The 17,142-nt window shown below is 41.8% G+C and overlaps 1 protein-coding gene across 4 annotated transcripts in view; it reads left to right on the forward strand.

Moving 5' to 3' along the window:
• The first annotated feature begins 255 nt into the window (after positions 1–255).
• ASPG (asparaginase) overlaps positions 256–17,142 on the forward strand; it is a 44,641-nt gene continuing 27,754 nt past the window's right edge. The window contains exons 1-6 of one of the 4 annotated variants that reach the window (XR_003960928.4): positions 256–641; positions 5,392–5,521; positions 8,054–8,165; positions 11,133–11,258; positions 12,718–12,801; positions 13,858–13,984. Coding sequence is in view for 3 of the 4 variants with exons in the window: in XM_072930467.1 (XP_072786568.1) it covers positions 479–641; positions 5,392–5,521; positions 8,054–8,165; positions 11,133–11,258; positions 12,718–12,801; positions 13,858–13,984 (742 nt within the window). In the remaining variant the exon portion in view is untranslated. Of the gene's footprint in view, positions 642–705; positions 1,089–5,391; positions 5,522–8,053; positions 8,166–11,132; positions 11,259–12,717; positions 12,802–13,857; positions 13,985–17,142 lie in introns of those variants that run through there. The other 3 variants (XM_072930467.1, XM_012574037.5, XM_072930468.1) reach the window with 3 other exon arrangements.

Consider the following 17,142-nt stretch of genomic DNA (forward strand, 5'->3'; position numbering starts at 1 on the left):
GATGAGAACGCTGGAATGGAGGGGCGGGGGCGCTGCCACAGCCGCGCTGCTTTTGGGAGACGCTGGGTGGGCAGGAGCCGCCTCTGAAGGCGGGTAAGAGGGGCAGCTCCCACCTTCTTCCCCATGACGGAACAGGGGATGAGGCAGGTGCTCTGGCCCTGTGTGCCCTGTGTGCCCTCTCCCCTCCCCGAGAGAGGGAGGGGCCCGGAACGCGTCGCCGCTCTTGGCTTCTCCTTCAAGCACGAAGGGCTCTGAGGTCCGGCCGGGCCGGCGCTGCCCGCAGCGCAAAGTGCAGGGGGCGGTGCCGGGGCTGCCCCTCACGGCCGCTGTCCCTCACGGCCGCTCCCCGCGCTCGGGCGGGCAGGCACGGCGGCTCTCCCCGCCCCCGGGGCAGCGGGAAGGGGCGGCCCCGCCGCCGCCGCCCTCCCGCCCCTTAAGCTCCCCGTTGTGCGGGAGGTAGCGGATCGTGCGGCGCGGGATGGAGGTGCCGGCGGGACAGCCGCGCTCCCTGCTCCGAGCCCTGGCCGGGCCCCGGCCCCAGGAGCGCCCCGGCTGCTCCCCGGCCCCCTCCGCCAAGGCCGAGGCGCGGGTGCTGGTCATCAACACGGGCGGCACCATCGGCATGGTGCAGGACGCCAAGGGTGAGGGCCGGCGGCGGGGGTGCCGGGGTGGCTGCGGGGAGCGGGGCTGCGGCCGCGGGGACCCGGCACGGTGTGCGGTGCGGCATCGCTGCTGCGAGAGGCTCCCCTCTAATCCCCAGCCGCTTCACGCGGTGCCTCAGCTGATGGCATCCTTGCGAGCGTCACAGCGAGCAGCGGCGGCTTTTGGCAGAGCGCGGCGTGTTTCCTGCAGCGTGAGCCCTCGCTGCCCTACCTCGCGCTGAAAATGAAACCGGCTCCATCGCACCAGCCATGCAGGCTGTTTTTAGCCATAAATGAGCCGCTGTCACCGGCCACCCCGAGAGCGTGTGCCTGGCATTCCTGCAGGGAAGAGCGTGGGCCGCTGGAGCTGGCGGCCGTGACCAGGATTTTCCAGTGGTGACCTGGCAGGCGCAGCGGATGCAAGTGAGGCGGCTGCCAGGTGTCAGGGTGAGCGAGATCCGCTTCAGTGTCAGTCTTGCGACAGGTTTCTGCTGCTCTCCCACCAGCTCTTGACTTCTTTCATGAAATCACTCGATTTCTGCCTTGCCGTACCTTACCGAGGGAGGGGGAGACTTGATAGATGTGCCAAACTAGATACTAACTACTTATGCCAGACTCCCTCTGGAAAATGTTTGCATCCAAAACTGAACACTGAGATGTGTTAGTATAATGCCTGCATTTTATCTGAAGGCTTCTTAGGTACCTACAGGTATATGCTGTGTGATTTTAGGTGCCCCTGAGTCTCAGCAGATAGGTGCCCAAACTCACCTGACACCTCCACAGTCCAGCTGCTGGTTGGAGTGGCACCTAAGCAAGCCTTGATCATCACTCAGTAGACACAGATCCCAAGGGACACTAGAAACATCAACCTATTAGTGTGTCTGGGGAAAAAATGGATTTCAGTCATGTGTGACTTGCTGTAGGGCTGTGTGCTTGCCAGCATTGGATTAAAGGGAAACAAGGTAACATAAGGAGTGGGAGTGGGAGGGAAACAGTCCAGTTTTCATGAATGCCTGCTTCGTTTTTTTCCTTATTTACTTGGAAGTCAGTGGAGCACCCAAGGCTTCCACAGCTTGTGTCTGTCTAGATTCAAAAGCACGGGTACTTGTGATTCCTACTACAGAGTTTTGTGCCCCTGCCTGAAATACTGTCTCAGCTTCTTACTGTAGGATTAAAACACTTGGGGTTTCACCTTGGAGATTCCTAGACTTGATTTTTTTTCAAATACATGGCCTTTCTTCTCAGAAGATGGTGATTGGCTAATCCTCATTATTGTAGTGAAGATGCTATAAGGTGTTCTTTGTTTTTTATGGCTGTCATCTCTGGTTTTAATCTGTCAAAGTTGTAAAAAAAGTCCACATTTCAGAGCTGTGTGCTGACTTGCCTTTCTCAGCTTGCATTGTTTATACTAAAACAATTTCCTACTTTTATTGCCTCAGCTTTCTAAATGCCGTTTTTAAGTGAATAAATTATAATCACGTGTCTCGTTCTTTATAACCTCTTCTCATCTTTTATTTATTTTTTTTTTTCTTTTACTTAACAAGTGTCAATCATTACAGCATGTGCAAACAATCTAACAGTTATGGTCCAATGATGCTGACTTGCTGCATCCTGTGGGGGGGTTTTGACCTGCTTTTCATACCCACATCTAGCTGCAGAGCAGCCAGAGTACCTCTTTCAGAATATTTGGCAGTCTTTAGTGTTCAGACAGAAGCTAGTGAAAGGCCATGGGAAAGGCAGCATGCTTCAAGGGAAGATACAATAGATGCTCATTTCTTTTATTTATCAGTGGATGGAAAGTGCCTGTTTACAACCCTTCCTAGAACTATAACTGTTTTACTTCGAGCATGGTGAAGAGAAGTAGCTCATTTGGCAACTCCAGCACGTCTTGGAAATTCTTTTTGGAATTTCTGCACACCTACGTTACCTGTGCAGGAGTCATTTTCAGAGGATGAATAGTCTGCTTCAGTTTATGTGAGTTGGATGACAACCAGACTCAGGTGCAGACTCTCTCGGTATTCATGTTTTTGCTGTCAAGCCATTTCAGTGCATTTTTACAGGTTCTTACTCCTACTTATTTCCTCCTACATGAGTTTCTTTTGGCTTATCAGTAGCTCATTTCAGAAAGAGAACCTTACTGCACTCCAGATTGAGGTTACTGTGATAGTGATCTTTCCATCAAGTTTGTGCTGGTGCCTTCAGGAAGATATTTTCCTTGGGCACATGGGCTAGGTCTCTTTCCTAACTTTTACCTGTAATAAGGAAAAAAAAACCCAACAAATCCATGTAGAACTAAGCTAACTACCCTTAGAAAAATTACCTATCTTGGAATAATCTGCTTGGGTAGCTTAGTTATTTAAGTGTATTCTTCAGACGTACTAGATTGCCAAAGGACTGGCTGCTGTAATCCAAACCTTTTTCTGTTTGAAATCTGTGTACCTCACTTCTGAAAGTTCCAAGTGACATAGCTGCTGCTATTAATATTTTTGCTCCCTGTTCTCTGCAGCAGCACAGGTTGTAGGATATCTTGTTTGGCAGGTAGCTATAACTGTGTTACCTATAGCACCAGAGTGAAAAGCAGAATCCTGGACTGTAGGTGAGACAAAACCATGATTGTACTCCTTGGCCACAGGTGCCTGTTTGCCATTCTGCCTTTGTCCACCTGCTCTGTGATGCCAGGGCTGGCCAGCTGACAAGGGACAGGACAGAGGCTGATGAGAGCTATTTGGACAAGTCACACAGCCTGCCTCTTCTCTGCAGGGGTGAAGTTGCTTCAAATACTTTGTCAACAAGCTTTGCTCACAAAAGCTATTTTCTATGTGTAGTAAAGTAGAAAGGTTCTTAAAATCATTGCACTTGAGTTCCCCTGTGTTTGCTTCTCAAAGCTGCAAGGCAGAAATCACTGCTAGATGTGGATGCATATGTGGGGCTTTCTAGCGTGTAAGTGGGTCATCTTGGATACATCTGCAGAATGCCTAAAAAAAAGGTTTACATTCAGTGCAAGCAATTATGGAAAAATCCTGACAGATTTGTGATTAAGAGATGAGGTACTGTCGTTTGTAGAAAAGGGATTAAAGAACATTAACGTACATCAGCTCTCCAGTTCCAGTGGCAAAGACAAAAAATAAACAGTCTAATCCATTGTCAATATTCAGAGCAAGATGAACACTGTACAAACAGAAGAATAATCAGAGAACACCCAGGAAACACTTGAAATTGGGCTGCATTTCCGTGCCAAAATGATTCAATGCCCGAGCACAGCAGAAGTGGCCATTTGTGAGTAAACTAGGAACATCCTTAATAGGAAAAGCAGGGATTATAGCTGAATGAATGAAACATCCAAGGCTTGAAAGAGTTTTAAGTATATTTTGTAAAACAAAGTATTCTGGCAGTAATCCAAAGAAATCCACTCAAATGCTGTTGCTGTCCTGTGAGGAAGTTGGCTATGAAGAGGCCTCCTTCTTAATTTAAGGCAAGCCAGGAGGACGATCGGGGAGTTCTTAAGGATTTTTCCATCAGCTTGGAAAGAAAATGGGAAAAGCTAGAAATACTATTGAAAATATTCTCTGGGTTTTGTGTATTTGAAATAAACCTTGCTGTTTGAAGGAGAACCAAAAACAATTAGAGGTACTAACTTGGATGAGAATCATGTTTAAATAAACAGAACTAGGAAATAGAAGAGAATTCACCGGATTCAAATTTGAAATAACTAGAACTAACAGAAGTAGAATAATGGTTTGGTTGCCATATAAACAGGTGATACGAAACACTGAGATTAAACTGAACTTGACATTAAAATCTGGAAGTCCAGAAGGAAGTACCTCTGTTGGAAGTACCTTGTAAGAAAACTGTCTCAAGAAGTCAGACTTCAGAAAACCAGGGTGGCTTCTGATTCTGGATGTCACTGTAATTCCTAAAACAGGGTAATGGGAGATGAGTTGCAGGTTAGGTTCACAGTTCTGTGATACTGAGGACTGTAACATCACAACATTAGGTGCCTTTCTGGCTAACAGAGAACAACATGCAGATTCCCTTTGAAACACCTGGTGCAACCAGGACACCTGCAGGTCCACCAAACACTAAACATGTTCTTAGGGTAGTTTAGACAGCAGCTGTTTTAGGGTCCCTGCCACAGACAGACCCCATCATGGGCAGGGAGAGGGAGAGCAGAGTTTGAGATGCATCCATGCTTTCAACTTTTTCTATTCAGAGGTTTAGGCACCTTTTTACCTTCTGTCAGTTCAGATGTTCAGTCCTAAACCTGCTAGTGGAAAATACTCAGTATATATCACAACTTGATAGTACAGAACAATGCTGGGCGCTTTTTAATTATTTACTTATTACTACTATTAATAAGTAGTAATAGTAGTAATAGCTGTGGCAAATGTAAAAGAGAATGGTAGCTTTCTGCTACAGTTGCAAAATTTGGCTTCCTGTCCCTGCTTCTGAGAAGTACTTGCAGACAAAGCAACAATGAAAAATAGGTAAAAGCACAAATGTTTGATGTGGAGGAGATTTGAAACATTATTTCTCTTAAATAAAGGATTTATCTATTTCAAGTCAAGAAGAGAATAACTGCATTAGTATTTATTAATTATGTTCATTTTGCATGGTTTTAAACTGGCAATAGACTGTTTAATTTGGAAGGATGGGAAAGTGCTGTGTAGCTTGTCTTCTTCCCTCCTTGCCCTGCTACTCACTTCCTTCCATCCCTGCTCCTTTATTTATTCCTTTATTCATTGTTTTTAAGGGCTTGCTCCTGAGGCAAATAAATTAGTAAACAGTTTGAAAACGATGCCAATGCTGCACGATGAGGCGTATGCACGGGAAACAAAATTGAGCAACTCCCATGAATTCCCAGAGAACACATTGGTGCTCCCGTAAGTACAGAAGAGTTGGGAAGTATCTTGTTCTTTTTCAGGTAATTACATCTCTAGACATTTGACATGAAGAATCTATAATGAGATTAGCAAAAATGCTTATATTGGTTTAAAAGAAAAAAGTCCACCATGTTTGATGTGATAGAAAATAAGTTTGCGTATATTTGCAATGAAGTTCCTTAGAACTGCCTGAGAAATAACCTTTAAATTAGGGAACAAGTAACCATTCTGGGCAGTCTATTCCTGGATTTTTTTTTTGTATATTAATTTGCTGCTGTGCAAACATACAAGTATTCTACATAAACTACTAAAACTATATAGTGCTCCATATGAATTATCTTCAGCATATGTCTGAAAAAGTAGCATGTAATTAATGCATCTGTGAATAGGCCTCATGTTTTAATTCTGCAGGCGTTCTGCTTTTAAAAGCCTGAAAAGCTGATTGTTTTTCCTAAATTTATGCAACATTATGATAATAAGCAATGGAATTATAATTAATCTGCATTGCTTCTTAACTGGGCAATGATTAATATGCTTACAGGTTTTATTTAGAAGGCAGTATAATAATTTGAAATATTCCCTAGCTGTGATGAATGACTACCCCTGTAAATGTGCTAACTTTGCACAAAGGATTATTTTACACAGTTGTTCAAAAATAAGTGGGACCATAGCTGGTTTTCTATAAAATTACAAATGGATATTCAGTAATCTTTAAGGAGAAAACCAGGATATTCAAAGAAAGTAAAAGGTTTATTAATTTTTTTCTATTTTGTATTGAGGTCTATAAAACTTTTTAATGTAACCACTTAAAAGGCAGATAGCAGGAAAAAGATTAAAGGGAAAAACTAATGGGCCACCTGGTGCAGTAGTATTTATATGAATATACAGTTTGTGTTAAATATGACACACTAAGAAAAATGGAGCTTTATTATGACACAGTGCTTGAATAACTTTTAAATACTTAAGGGATTAGAAACATAACAAAACTACGCTAATACATCCTTATGAGTCCTAAATATACTTTTCCCGGCACATTTTTCCTGAAAACCAGAAAAGCTTAAAACAATTTAAAACCTGAGGTTTAAAAACTAATCTTGTTTTTCTGGCACTGCTGGGTGCTGTTTCTGGAGGTTAATTGTGGCAATTTTCCATCTTGTCTTTTGTGCTAGCCAAGTGATATTTTAACTAGGTGGTTGAGAAATACTGTGAGTTCCTGAAGGGAGAAAATTTTGTGAACTTTGTATATTGGTGTGTAACGTCAATATAAGAGGAATGACGTGATCTCTTTTTAGAGAGGCATCAGAAGTTGAAGACAGGGCTGGTTTCTGGTATCAGGATGTCATGTTTTATTTAAACAGCACATTCTCAGGAGAGCTTTCTTGTCACAGATTTTCAAAGTGACTTCCAGAGTTACTCTTAGCGTGTGTAAATGTGATATCCAGCAAGGCAGTTTCTCATGTGAAGTCTGACTTCTTAGGTACAGGATGTCAGGTTAAACAAGTTGTTTAAATGCTCTCTCTGCTGTATGCAGCAGTCTTTGAGGCTTCATAGGGGGAATGAGTCTGCAGATTTTATTGGAAGTCTCAGGTGACTCGAAAAAGGGAAATACTGCACCCAACTTCAAAAAGGATAGGAAAGAAGATCATGGGACCCACTGACCTGTCAGCCTTCCCTCTGTGCCTGGGAGAGTCACTAAACAGATCTTTCTAGAAGCTCTGCTAAGGCACGTGGAGGACAGGAAGGTAATTTCAGCTAGCACAGCTTTACTGGGACTTCTGTGAAGCTTTGGACATGATCCCCTACATCATCCTATTCTCTAAATTGGAGAGAGATGGATTTGATGGGTGAACCGTTCAGTGCATGAGGAATTGATTGGATGGTTACAGCCAGAAGGTGGTGGTCAATGGCTCAGAGTCATGATGGACATCAGTGACAAGTGATGTTTCTCAGGGGTCTATACTGGGACCAGTGTTATTTAGTATCTCCATTAATGACATGGATGGAGGGACCGAGGGCAGCCTCAGCAAATGTGTAGATGACACCAAGATGCCTGGTGCTGTTGACACACCTGAAGGGTGGGATGCCATCCAGAGGAACCTGGGCAAGCTCAAGAGCTGGGCCCATGTGAATCTCATGAGGTTTAACAAGATCATGTGCTGGTGCTGCACCTGGGTCAGGGCAACCCTGGCATCCATCCAGGCTGGGGATGAACAGATGGCAAATAGCCCTGCCCAGAAGGACTTGGGGGTGCTGGTGGATGAGAGGCTGGACATGACCCAGCAATGTGCACTCACAGCCCAGAAACCACCCATGTCTGCCTCTCAAGTTGTATTTATTATTAAATTAAATGTAGGTATTTATGCTTTAAACCACATCAAGCCATGAACTTCTAAACTTGGAATTTAATTTCCAGATTTAAGACATTTTTCACCTAGATTTGGGAGTGTGAAAACTACTGATTTAAAGAAAAAATCAGAAGTGATGAGTTAATATTAACACTAAGATTTTATTTCCAATTCTTTTTCTTCAAAGTCTCTCCAAGCAAAACAAGAGAATATTTTACACAATCCTTGAGCTCTCACCACTGCTTGATTCTTCCAACATGACACCAGATGACTGGGCCAAAATTGCAAAGAAACTTGAGGTACAGTGATGTGGGATAAGAATTTATTTTTCACTTAAACAAAACCAGCAGTATATCTAGTATACTTAGGAAGATAAAATAATTCAGTAGCATTATACGTATGCATTTGTTTATTTAAATGTAAAGTACCTTAATTAATGACTCACAAAATAAGAAGTACTGTGCTTGCAAAGTTTGCAGAATTTTTATTTTGTTTGAAAATGTTGTAAACTACTTCAAGTTATATTGTTCTTCCAAGCATGAGCCATACCATAATACCATACAATAAAATAAATAGAAAAATTGCAGCTGTGATTGAATAAGGTATGTAATATGTAGGTTGATATGTCCTAAAACGAACTTGAATTCACTGTCCAAAAATGTTGAATAAAATCCTTAGGTGTGGGTAACTTAGCTGAAGGTTGCTTAGTTATATATCATTTGAACTTAATAGCTGGCTATTGACATAGAAAATAATTTAATGTTTTTATGCATTTCTTACTTTTGACATACATGGACTGGACTAGCTTTGGCTTTGCAACCAGTAGAAGAAATTGCTACCGTGGTTAGGTTTCCCACAGTGGAAAATGTTTAAAACCCTAGATATTTCTGCATATATAGATAAACTCATTACATCCTTCTCTAGAATAAAAAGAATTCAGTATTTCTGTGCTCCTGTCCCTTGTCTGAACTCAGGTGTGTGCTTTTAAAAAAATGCAAAACTGCAAAACATTTCAAATGCTTCACACCAGGAATTCATACATATCTGACAGAAATAAATGTGGGGCTAGGAAGCTACTGCTCTTGCACTCTGATAGTGGGCTTTGTAGTGTAAATTCCCTTCTTCCACCATGCTGTAGCAATGCGTGTGAACAGTTCAATAATGCAGGGAATGATGCTGAAGGTTCAGCATCCTGAAACCACCAAACTTGGGAGGTTGCTTGTCCCATCAAATGTGTCTTGCCCAGGCCAAGAAGACATGGAGCTGGTGTGTACATGAAACGTCTCTAGGGTGCAGCAGGGGTGTAGCTGGGAAAAGCCCAAGAGGGCCAAGAGAAGGCAGCAATCCCATGCTGAACAGGAAAGAATTTACCTTTTTCTGTTATCGGCATATTAGTTTTTATTACCAAAAAAAGTGGGTTTTTTTCTTCTTGCACATAGATTCTCTGTATGTCCAGTTCGTGTAATTCTAATGAAGATTGCTGAGAAGGCAAGAACAAAAAGGAACCCTTTTCAACTCTTCAGGTTGTGTACAGACACTGCCACTTTGTGTTCATCTTGGACACTTGCCTGCCACAGCTCTAACATGATGATTTTCCAGACTAAAACATTCCAAGATATTTCTATGGGATATCTCCTTAATTGGCAACCTGATCTTTCCCCTTATGAATATTAAACCAAACTATGTTCTTCTGCATCTAATAATGTTCATAAGACTGAAAGTACTTGTGAGTGTACTGGTTTAGAGAGGACATTTCCACTGGTTTAGAGTGGCTTTTTCCTGGCCATTCTTGAAACCTTACCTTGTTGCTGCCTTGGTGAATGGCTGCAGCATGGTTTTTGCATCACATTGTAGTTTGGCCTGCAGAAAGACTGATATTTCCCCCCCTCTCAGCCCCTGAATTATCAGGCTAGCCCAGAGATCCGAGGCTTTGAGGGGAGGAATATCAGGAGAATGGGCAATGATTTCCAAAAGAGGTTCTTACCCCGATGTATGTTGTCCAGCTCTCTTTATTCTGTGATGTCCAAGGGGAGAGCGGGGCAAAAGAGAACGAACAGGAAATGTCAGGGGTTTATCCAGGCTTTGGACGAGGAGGGCTTCTTGGCTCTCCACCAACCCTGTCAGGGCAGGAAGGAGGGGTCCAGGGTTATCTGATCAGAGTCACAGGGGTCCCGGGGAATGGGGAAAAGGCATGTACCTGCAACAGGTAGACAGACATGAGTATCAGTGAAGAAATAGCAAAAGAACAAGTAGGAACCTACAAATTAGTTTGGAGATGACCTTATTATCAGGAGGTGCCAAGTGTATGTGTCTAATCTAACATGAGGAGTATAATTAAAAAGAAATCTTGTTTCAACATCTTTTTTCCTCCTCATGCTGGCACTTCATAGATCTGCTTAGAGTTCTGTGTAATCCTTTCCATGTTACCAAGTTACATTGGAGACATCAGTGTCTCTCCCTGAAGTGTTTGCTATGTCCATCATTCTTAAAGTAGCTAGACCAATTCGTTTTTCTACCAAAAGCCAGCAGATAACTATTCTCACAGGATGAGCAGTGTGATTCATGGCTTTGCATTAAAAAAATACAAAACCAAAAAACATATTGAGTGGAATTGTATGTAGATTAAAATTTTTATAAAATTAATTTTGATACTGCATATGCCTGATAGTGTGAGGGTTTTCTCAAAAACCAGCAGGTGAGCGTCCATTAATGAACAAGAAGCCTCTCCCCCAGGTTCTGCTATGGAAAGGATGCCTTTCCATCAGAAGAGGGCACTCTGACACTGGTAGTTTGCCTGTCTGCCAGGGATTAAACGGATTGTTTTTTCCTCTATATTGTGATAGCCCTGGTTTGCCTAATCTGTTCCTGTAAATGGTGTAATCCCTAAAGTAAAAGCGGCAACAAGACATCAGACTATACGACTAATTTGCATATGTTAACATTCCTGTTTAAAGCCATTGCTAAGCTTTTCTTAATTAGGAGTCTTCTGGTTTAAAAACACTGCATTAATATGTATACACAGAAGAATCTCTTTGACTGTTCCATAATCAGAATTACTGGCTCTAGTGCTCAGTGTCCGATTAACCCTTAATTGTATTTAAGCTGGAAACGGGGTAAGTTTAGGAGGAGTTGTGTGTGCAGTACCCTATAAGGCATTGTGCTATTGCCTGCATCAATGGAAGTAATGCCCTGTGTACCTCACCTGCTGGTGCCAGGGCATTTCTTTAATAGTGTGAAAACTGTTAAAGTTCTCTCTCCACCTCCAGGAGCACTACGAGAAGTACGATGGGTTTGTGATCCTGCACGGTACTGATACTATGGCGTACACAGCTTCGGCCCTGTCCTTCATGTGTGAGAACCTGGGCAAAACTATTGTTCTGACAGGATCTCAGGTAATGGAATTAATTTGAAGTTGAAGCAGGAATCCTCATTTTTGGTTTTTATATGCAGAACTTGGCTATATTCTGATTATCACTGTACAGTTTAGCAGTGCAAGCTAGGCCCCTGGCCAGGGTGAATGGTCACAGTGCTGACAGAAATGAGGGGGAAATTAAGGGCTCACCAACTGGGATCTGCCCCATAATTTTATCATTAATGACTTCACAACTCTGTACCAAATCAGACCAGGAGTTCATTATAGTTGGGGCCAGATGCTTCAGAGAAAGACGCAAGAGCCTGTCATTGGCCATTGTGTATTAATCGGTTTATATGAGAAGCATTTTTCCAGCCTCAGGTGGCCACTGGTTGTCAGCTGTCTTCTTTTCCTTAAAAGCCCTGAAGCTTAGTATTTTTTACTTCATCAGTTGTTATCTCAACTTACATTACTCATTGTTGCATTCTTTATAATTAAAAAAAAAAAATCACTAGATGGATTTTTGATCATTTCTGTTCCACAAAATGTCTAATGTTGTCTGTTTCCTTTTGTCTAAAGATTACATTTATTAATTTTCATTCTCTTAGCTGGAGATCGGCCCTTTGCATATTGTCTGAGGGGGAGGGGTTGTCTTACTAGAATAGCTTGCTTGAGTATAAAATACTACTCTAATCACAAAGGAAAGATGAAACATCACATTGTAAAATTCCTCTCCCCAATCTCATAACTTCCCTTTCACATGTGGTCTATTTGAAGTCAAAATACAAAAGTCTAGGAAGGAGTAGGCTCCCACTTGCTGTCTTGACATGGAGCAGCCTAGTCGTGATACATCAGTCAAGGTTTTGCTTTCTTTTTGGTTTTATTGCTTGGAGATCTATCTGACATATGATCCAGCAAGAGAATATGTGATTTTCTTTTTTAATAATTGCTGAAAGAAGCACTCTCTTTTAATAAAGAGGCAGCCTGAAAAGGCATGGAAATCATCACTCAGCAGACTAAATTTCTGTTTTTAATCTTGCCCTTTTCTGTTAGCAATAACCTGCTGTCTCAGTTCTAGTATGCTATGAGGAAAGATGGTGCAAGAGAGCTGTTGTGAAGCCCGTAGTGACATTTCTGTATGTTCTGGGGCTGTTACTCTTTCTCTCTTCAGTCACTGACTTCTCCTCAGTCACTTTTAACTATGCCTACTTGCTAGTTTTTATATTTTTCTTGAACCAGTGTTAATATTCTTAATCACATTAGAATAATCTCTATTAGTTTTTAAGCACTTAAATTACAAAATTCTGTTAGGCAGAGAGAGAAGTCTTGCCATCTGCTGCAGTCTAAAATAGTTTGGGTGAAGAAGGAAAACTTTTTTGGTCATAAATCATTGTTACATAAATTATTCATGTATTTGTATTGCATAAGTTGGACTCATTTTTTCTGCTGTGTAGGCTTTACATAAGGGCCGGGGTGTAATTCCAGTCTTTGCTCTCCAGGTGCCCATTTATGAGCTGCAGAATGATGGCCGAGACAACCTTCTGGGGGCACTGCTGATGGCTGGGCAGTTCGTGATTCCTGAGGTCTGTTTGCCTGGGAAGACCATCTAAGAAGCTGCATTTCTCCCTCTAGCCAGGACACAAATACTAAATATCTGGTAGGCAGTAAGGAATTGCACTTAATCAGGATGATGAATGGATTCCAACTGAGGTAACAGTGCTTGCATGACCAAGCACGTGCTGGTCTCACATTGGTCATAGTCCATTTGCCCATACACAATCTAGAAAGACTCTCAAGTCTGAATGTATGCTGCAGCAGACATGAAGCTAAAGGTTCTCTTGCAAATATGTGGGATTTGAAACACTTGTAAGTCTGTTTTTAACTGAATGTTACCTTGAACTTCTCCAGTCTCTATAGAACTGGTAGGAGTGTCTTCTAGCTCTGTTCCTCAAGACAGAAATGTTGGGAGTGATATGCCTAATGAACATGGAGGTATCTCTATAGTCTCAGTACCATGCTGTTTGTGCTGTGCAGCTCAAAACTCAGAGAGAAAATGGGTCAGGTTACACCTTATTTTACTTCTGCCATGTTCCCAAAGCCAGTTCTTGTAACACAACAGCAGCAGCTGACTGGCCAAGATCTTAGTAACTGATAACAGCTTTGAGGAATCTCTTTTCCTTCAAACTGACAAACTTTAACAGACTTGAGAAGGAACATAATTATTTATGTGTGGTAACTCTTGGAAGTTATCCTCATTTTTCACCAGGCCTTTTGTTATGTTTTGGACTCTGAATTTATACATAACTGATTAATTTATTAAAAAATTGATATCCTCCATCTGTTTCTTTCCTCCATCTCTGAAGTGGACTCAGGCAAATTTGCTGTCTCCTAGAGTAAGCCTCATGAGAGGATTATGAAACTAGTTAGATTTTAACTTGTTGTGTTCTTAAATTCTTAAACCAATGTGTGACAGAAGTGCCAACACTTTTTGAAAGGGTTAGACTTGTAAACATCTACTAGGCTCTGGATTGCTTTAAAGATTTAGAGAACACTTTATAAAGGACGGACTACAGTATTTATCTACTGCATCTTTTAATTACTGGCTTATTCATAGACCTGTTTCTTTACTTGTCTTGCAGGTGTGCCTATATTTTTATAATAAACTGTACAGGGGAAATAGGGTGACTAAGGTGGATGCTGGGAGTTTCAATGCCTTTTCCTCACCTAACCTGCCTCCACTTGCAAATGCTGAGGTTGATATTACAAGTAAGCAACATCATCTCTTAAGCCATGTAATTTATGCTGCATGCAACAGAACTGTAGCTGAAAAGAACCTGTGCTTATATAGTTGAAACATCGTTTTTAAAGTCAAATATCTTTGAAAGTCCTGTAGCTTGACTTCACTTCATCTGCTCCGAATCTGTTTAAATATTAGTAAGGCTGAGACTTTGTGACTCAACTGCATTTATCTGTAGAATATAGATGTGAGCTAGGCTGACTGACTGAAGATCCAGACTAACCGGAGGGAAGGTTGCCCCTGTGTCAGAAAAAAGCTTGCTCCAAAGATAAAATGAGGGAGTTTGGACTGAAAGTACAGTTTCATCTCGTTAATGACCATGCTGGGCTCTGAAATCAGGGGAAAAAGTCATTGCAGAGTGCTTACAGCTTCAACAGATTCTCTGTTGTGTGTCAGTGTAAGATGTTTTACTGGATATTTAGGACCTGCCTGAACTGTAAACACACAGCAGCAGACCTAAAAAGTGGGTTTTTTCCCCCAGACTTACTCAGACTCCCTGTAATTTTTATGTTTCTGTATCTTAAGAAGGGGGGAAACTACCTGAAGGTTTCAGTACCCATTTGCAAAGTCTTTAAATGTTCTTGGATAAATGGCACCCTTTCTTTGAAGAAGAGAGACACATTGGGAATCTAGCCAAATGAGGAGCTGCCAGAAAACATACTAAAGTACATTTTTTAAAAACATGTGAGCTGCTTTTGTATAGAATATGTATGAAAAAGGAGTAGACTTGGTGACAGTCTCCATTATTAGAAAAAAAATGGGAACAATTCCTGAATTCTTCAGCCAAGTGCCATTAGTGGCAGTAGGAGACCTAGCCCTGTGCCATGCAATGTGCCATTCTGAATGGATTCTACTTCTAGAAAAAGGAACTCTGCAATCTGGAAAAATAAACTTCTCCCTTCCACCTGATGCCTGGGAGTCGATTAACAAAGTTTCAGGATCAAAGTTTGTAGCAGCCAGGTACAAACTGAGGAAGCCTGTGAAATACTATAGTTGCCTGTAAGACATCTCTCAGGTAGAGAGTCTGCCACTGTTGTGCTGTGTCAAATAGGATGTCTCTGAAATTGGCAGAAATGCTGTCAGTTGATTGTTGCAGTAAACTGGGGAGAATCTTCTTTCTTGAGTTTTTATGAACTGCATCAAACAGGGTATGAATAAATTCCGTTTACCAACCAGTCAATAATGAAATCAAGCTGCAAATTGCATGGTATTCCTCTCTTGGATTTGAATGAATTGTTTTGTGATTCCTTGTCTAGTGTAGAAAAATGAGAACATTATTAAGCACTTCCCTTGGCCCATATTGGGACCCATTATCTTTTCAGTAAATGCCTCATTGGGATCAGTGGGGATTTCTGATTTAAAGACTGATGGTGTGATAGGCTCTATTTTTATTTGATTCAGTTGATTACCCAGTTAGGGTAGCATCATTTATCCAAGATGACGGTGTCACTATTGAAGGATTGTTTCATTTTGAAAGAACATAGTTTATAGTAAGGGCAATCTGCTGGTTCTGCTTTATTTTGTCCAAAGTAATTGTTTGAAACATATCTGTCTCCCTTGAGTTTGCTTGTACAGTCCTTGTATGAAGCTTTCATGGAGACAAGGAACCACTTGGGCTTTTGAAAACAAACCAAACAAATCTAACATCTTTTAACTTTTTTTTTTTTCCAAATGACTTTATATAATATGTCTTAATCCTCCTGTAGACAGGGCAGGATCTAGCTGATTCAGCATTATAGAGAGCAGTTTGAGGATGCCAGGAGGAGGAGGCCATGTGCAGAAACTCTTCTTCAGGCTCCCAGGTTCTAGCAAAGCTGGAAATGAAAATTCCAGGGAAGCAGAAGGGGAGAGGTGGCAGGATGGAGGAAGTGGGGAGCATGGTGGGATCATGGGTTGGTGCACAGGAATAAGACATGCTGTTCACGGCTCAGCAAAGCATATAAAGGCAACAGTCTACTTCAGGGCTAGAGAGCAGAGGGAGAAGCTTAGTCCTCTTCCCTCCCTTACCCTTCCAGTTCTCTGCTTCATTTATGATATCCATTTTTTATCCTGTTCCCTGTTTAGATGAGGCTCCCAGTGGATTTATAATCTCATAACTGTGTTCTCAGCCAGATCCTTAGCTGTGTTACCAATGCCTAGGAGTTGTGTTACCCAGTTCTAGATGAGCAACTGTATCAACTTCCTTAGGCCTTTCAATTTAGCACAAGAAAATACTGTAAGAAATGAAAAATTCTAACCCACTCTTGAGTAAGAGACCCAGTGCTGATGGGAAATAATTTTGCAGCAGAATCAGAAATCTCTGTGTGAAGTGGACAGTATAGAAATAATAAGAAATACTTCTAAAATCTCAAATCTTATAAAATAAAATACATTACCTGATTTCTCCCATATTTTGAAATCAGGAGAGACGAGGAAGACTATTTTTCTTGAGATCTTTAAAGATTCTCAGTATATTTTGCAATTGATTGCTTTATTTATTATTTACAAAATTTATATTTATTATTGATTGTTCTAATGAAGAACACATGAAACTTGCTTTGTTACTGTGGCTGGAATTATTTCATCATATGTGCATGTAACTTCTGGAGTGGTGCACATGTATGGGACCATGAGAGACAACCTGTGCAGGGGACAGAGCCTGTGTGATTCTGTGAGCAGATGTGGCACAGCAGCAGACAGTTAGAAGGCTGTTTTGGGCTCATCTACTCACAAATCTCATTAGAGAGAAGCTATTAGTCACTGGCCAAGTGTGCATCTTTGTTGGTTATTCATATAGAAAGCACAGGTCATTTATGTATGAAGGCATATACCAGCTCTCTTCACTGGAGTGCTTTCTGTCCCTCATCCCTGCTCCCTTCTAGGCAGGCATCTTGGTTGTTGCAATGACACCAGTCAGTTTAAATATTAATTCCCAAAGAGGTATGTTGTCTGTTTTAAAGCAAACTGCCAAGAAAAGGGGTCTGTGCTTGTTTGCCTCCTGCAGGAGTTTGCAGCCATAGGTTGGTCTGTGCTCCCCACCCCTCAGCTGCTGCTGCTGTGAATTGCAGTGAGCTCTGGGGTAGTTTATATAGTGGTAGGGCTCACCTGTAGCCCTGCAGAGGAAGATGAGAAGAGAGCACTGGTGTTT

Source organism: Taeniopygia guttata, chromosome 5 (assembly GCF_048771995.1).
Source record: "Taeniopygia guttata chromosome 5, bTaeGut7.mat, whole genome shotgun sequence".
Taxonomy (NCBI): Eukaryota; Metazoa; Chordata; class Aves; order Passeriformes; family Estrildidae; genus Taeniopygia; species Taeniopygia guttata.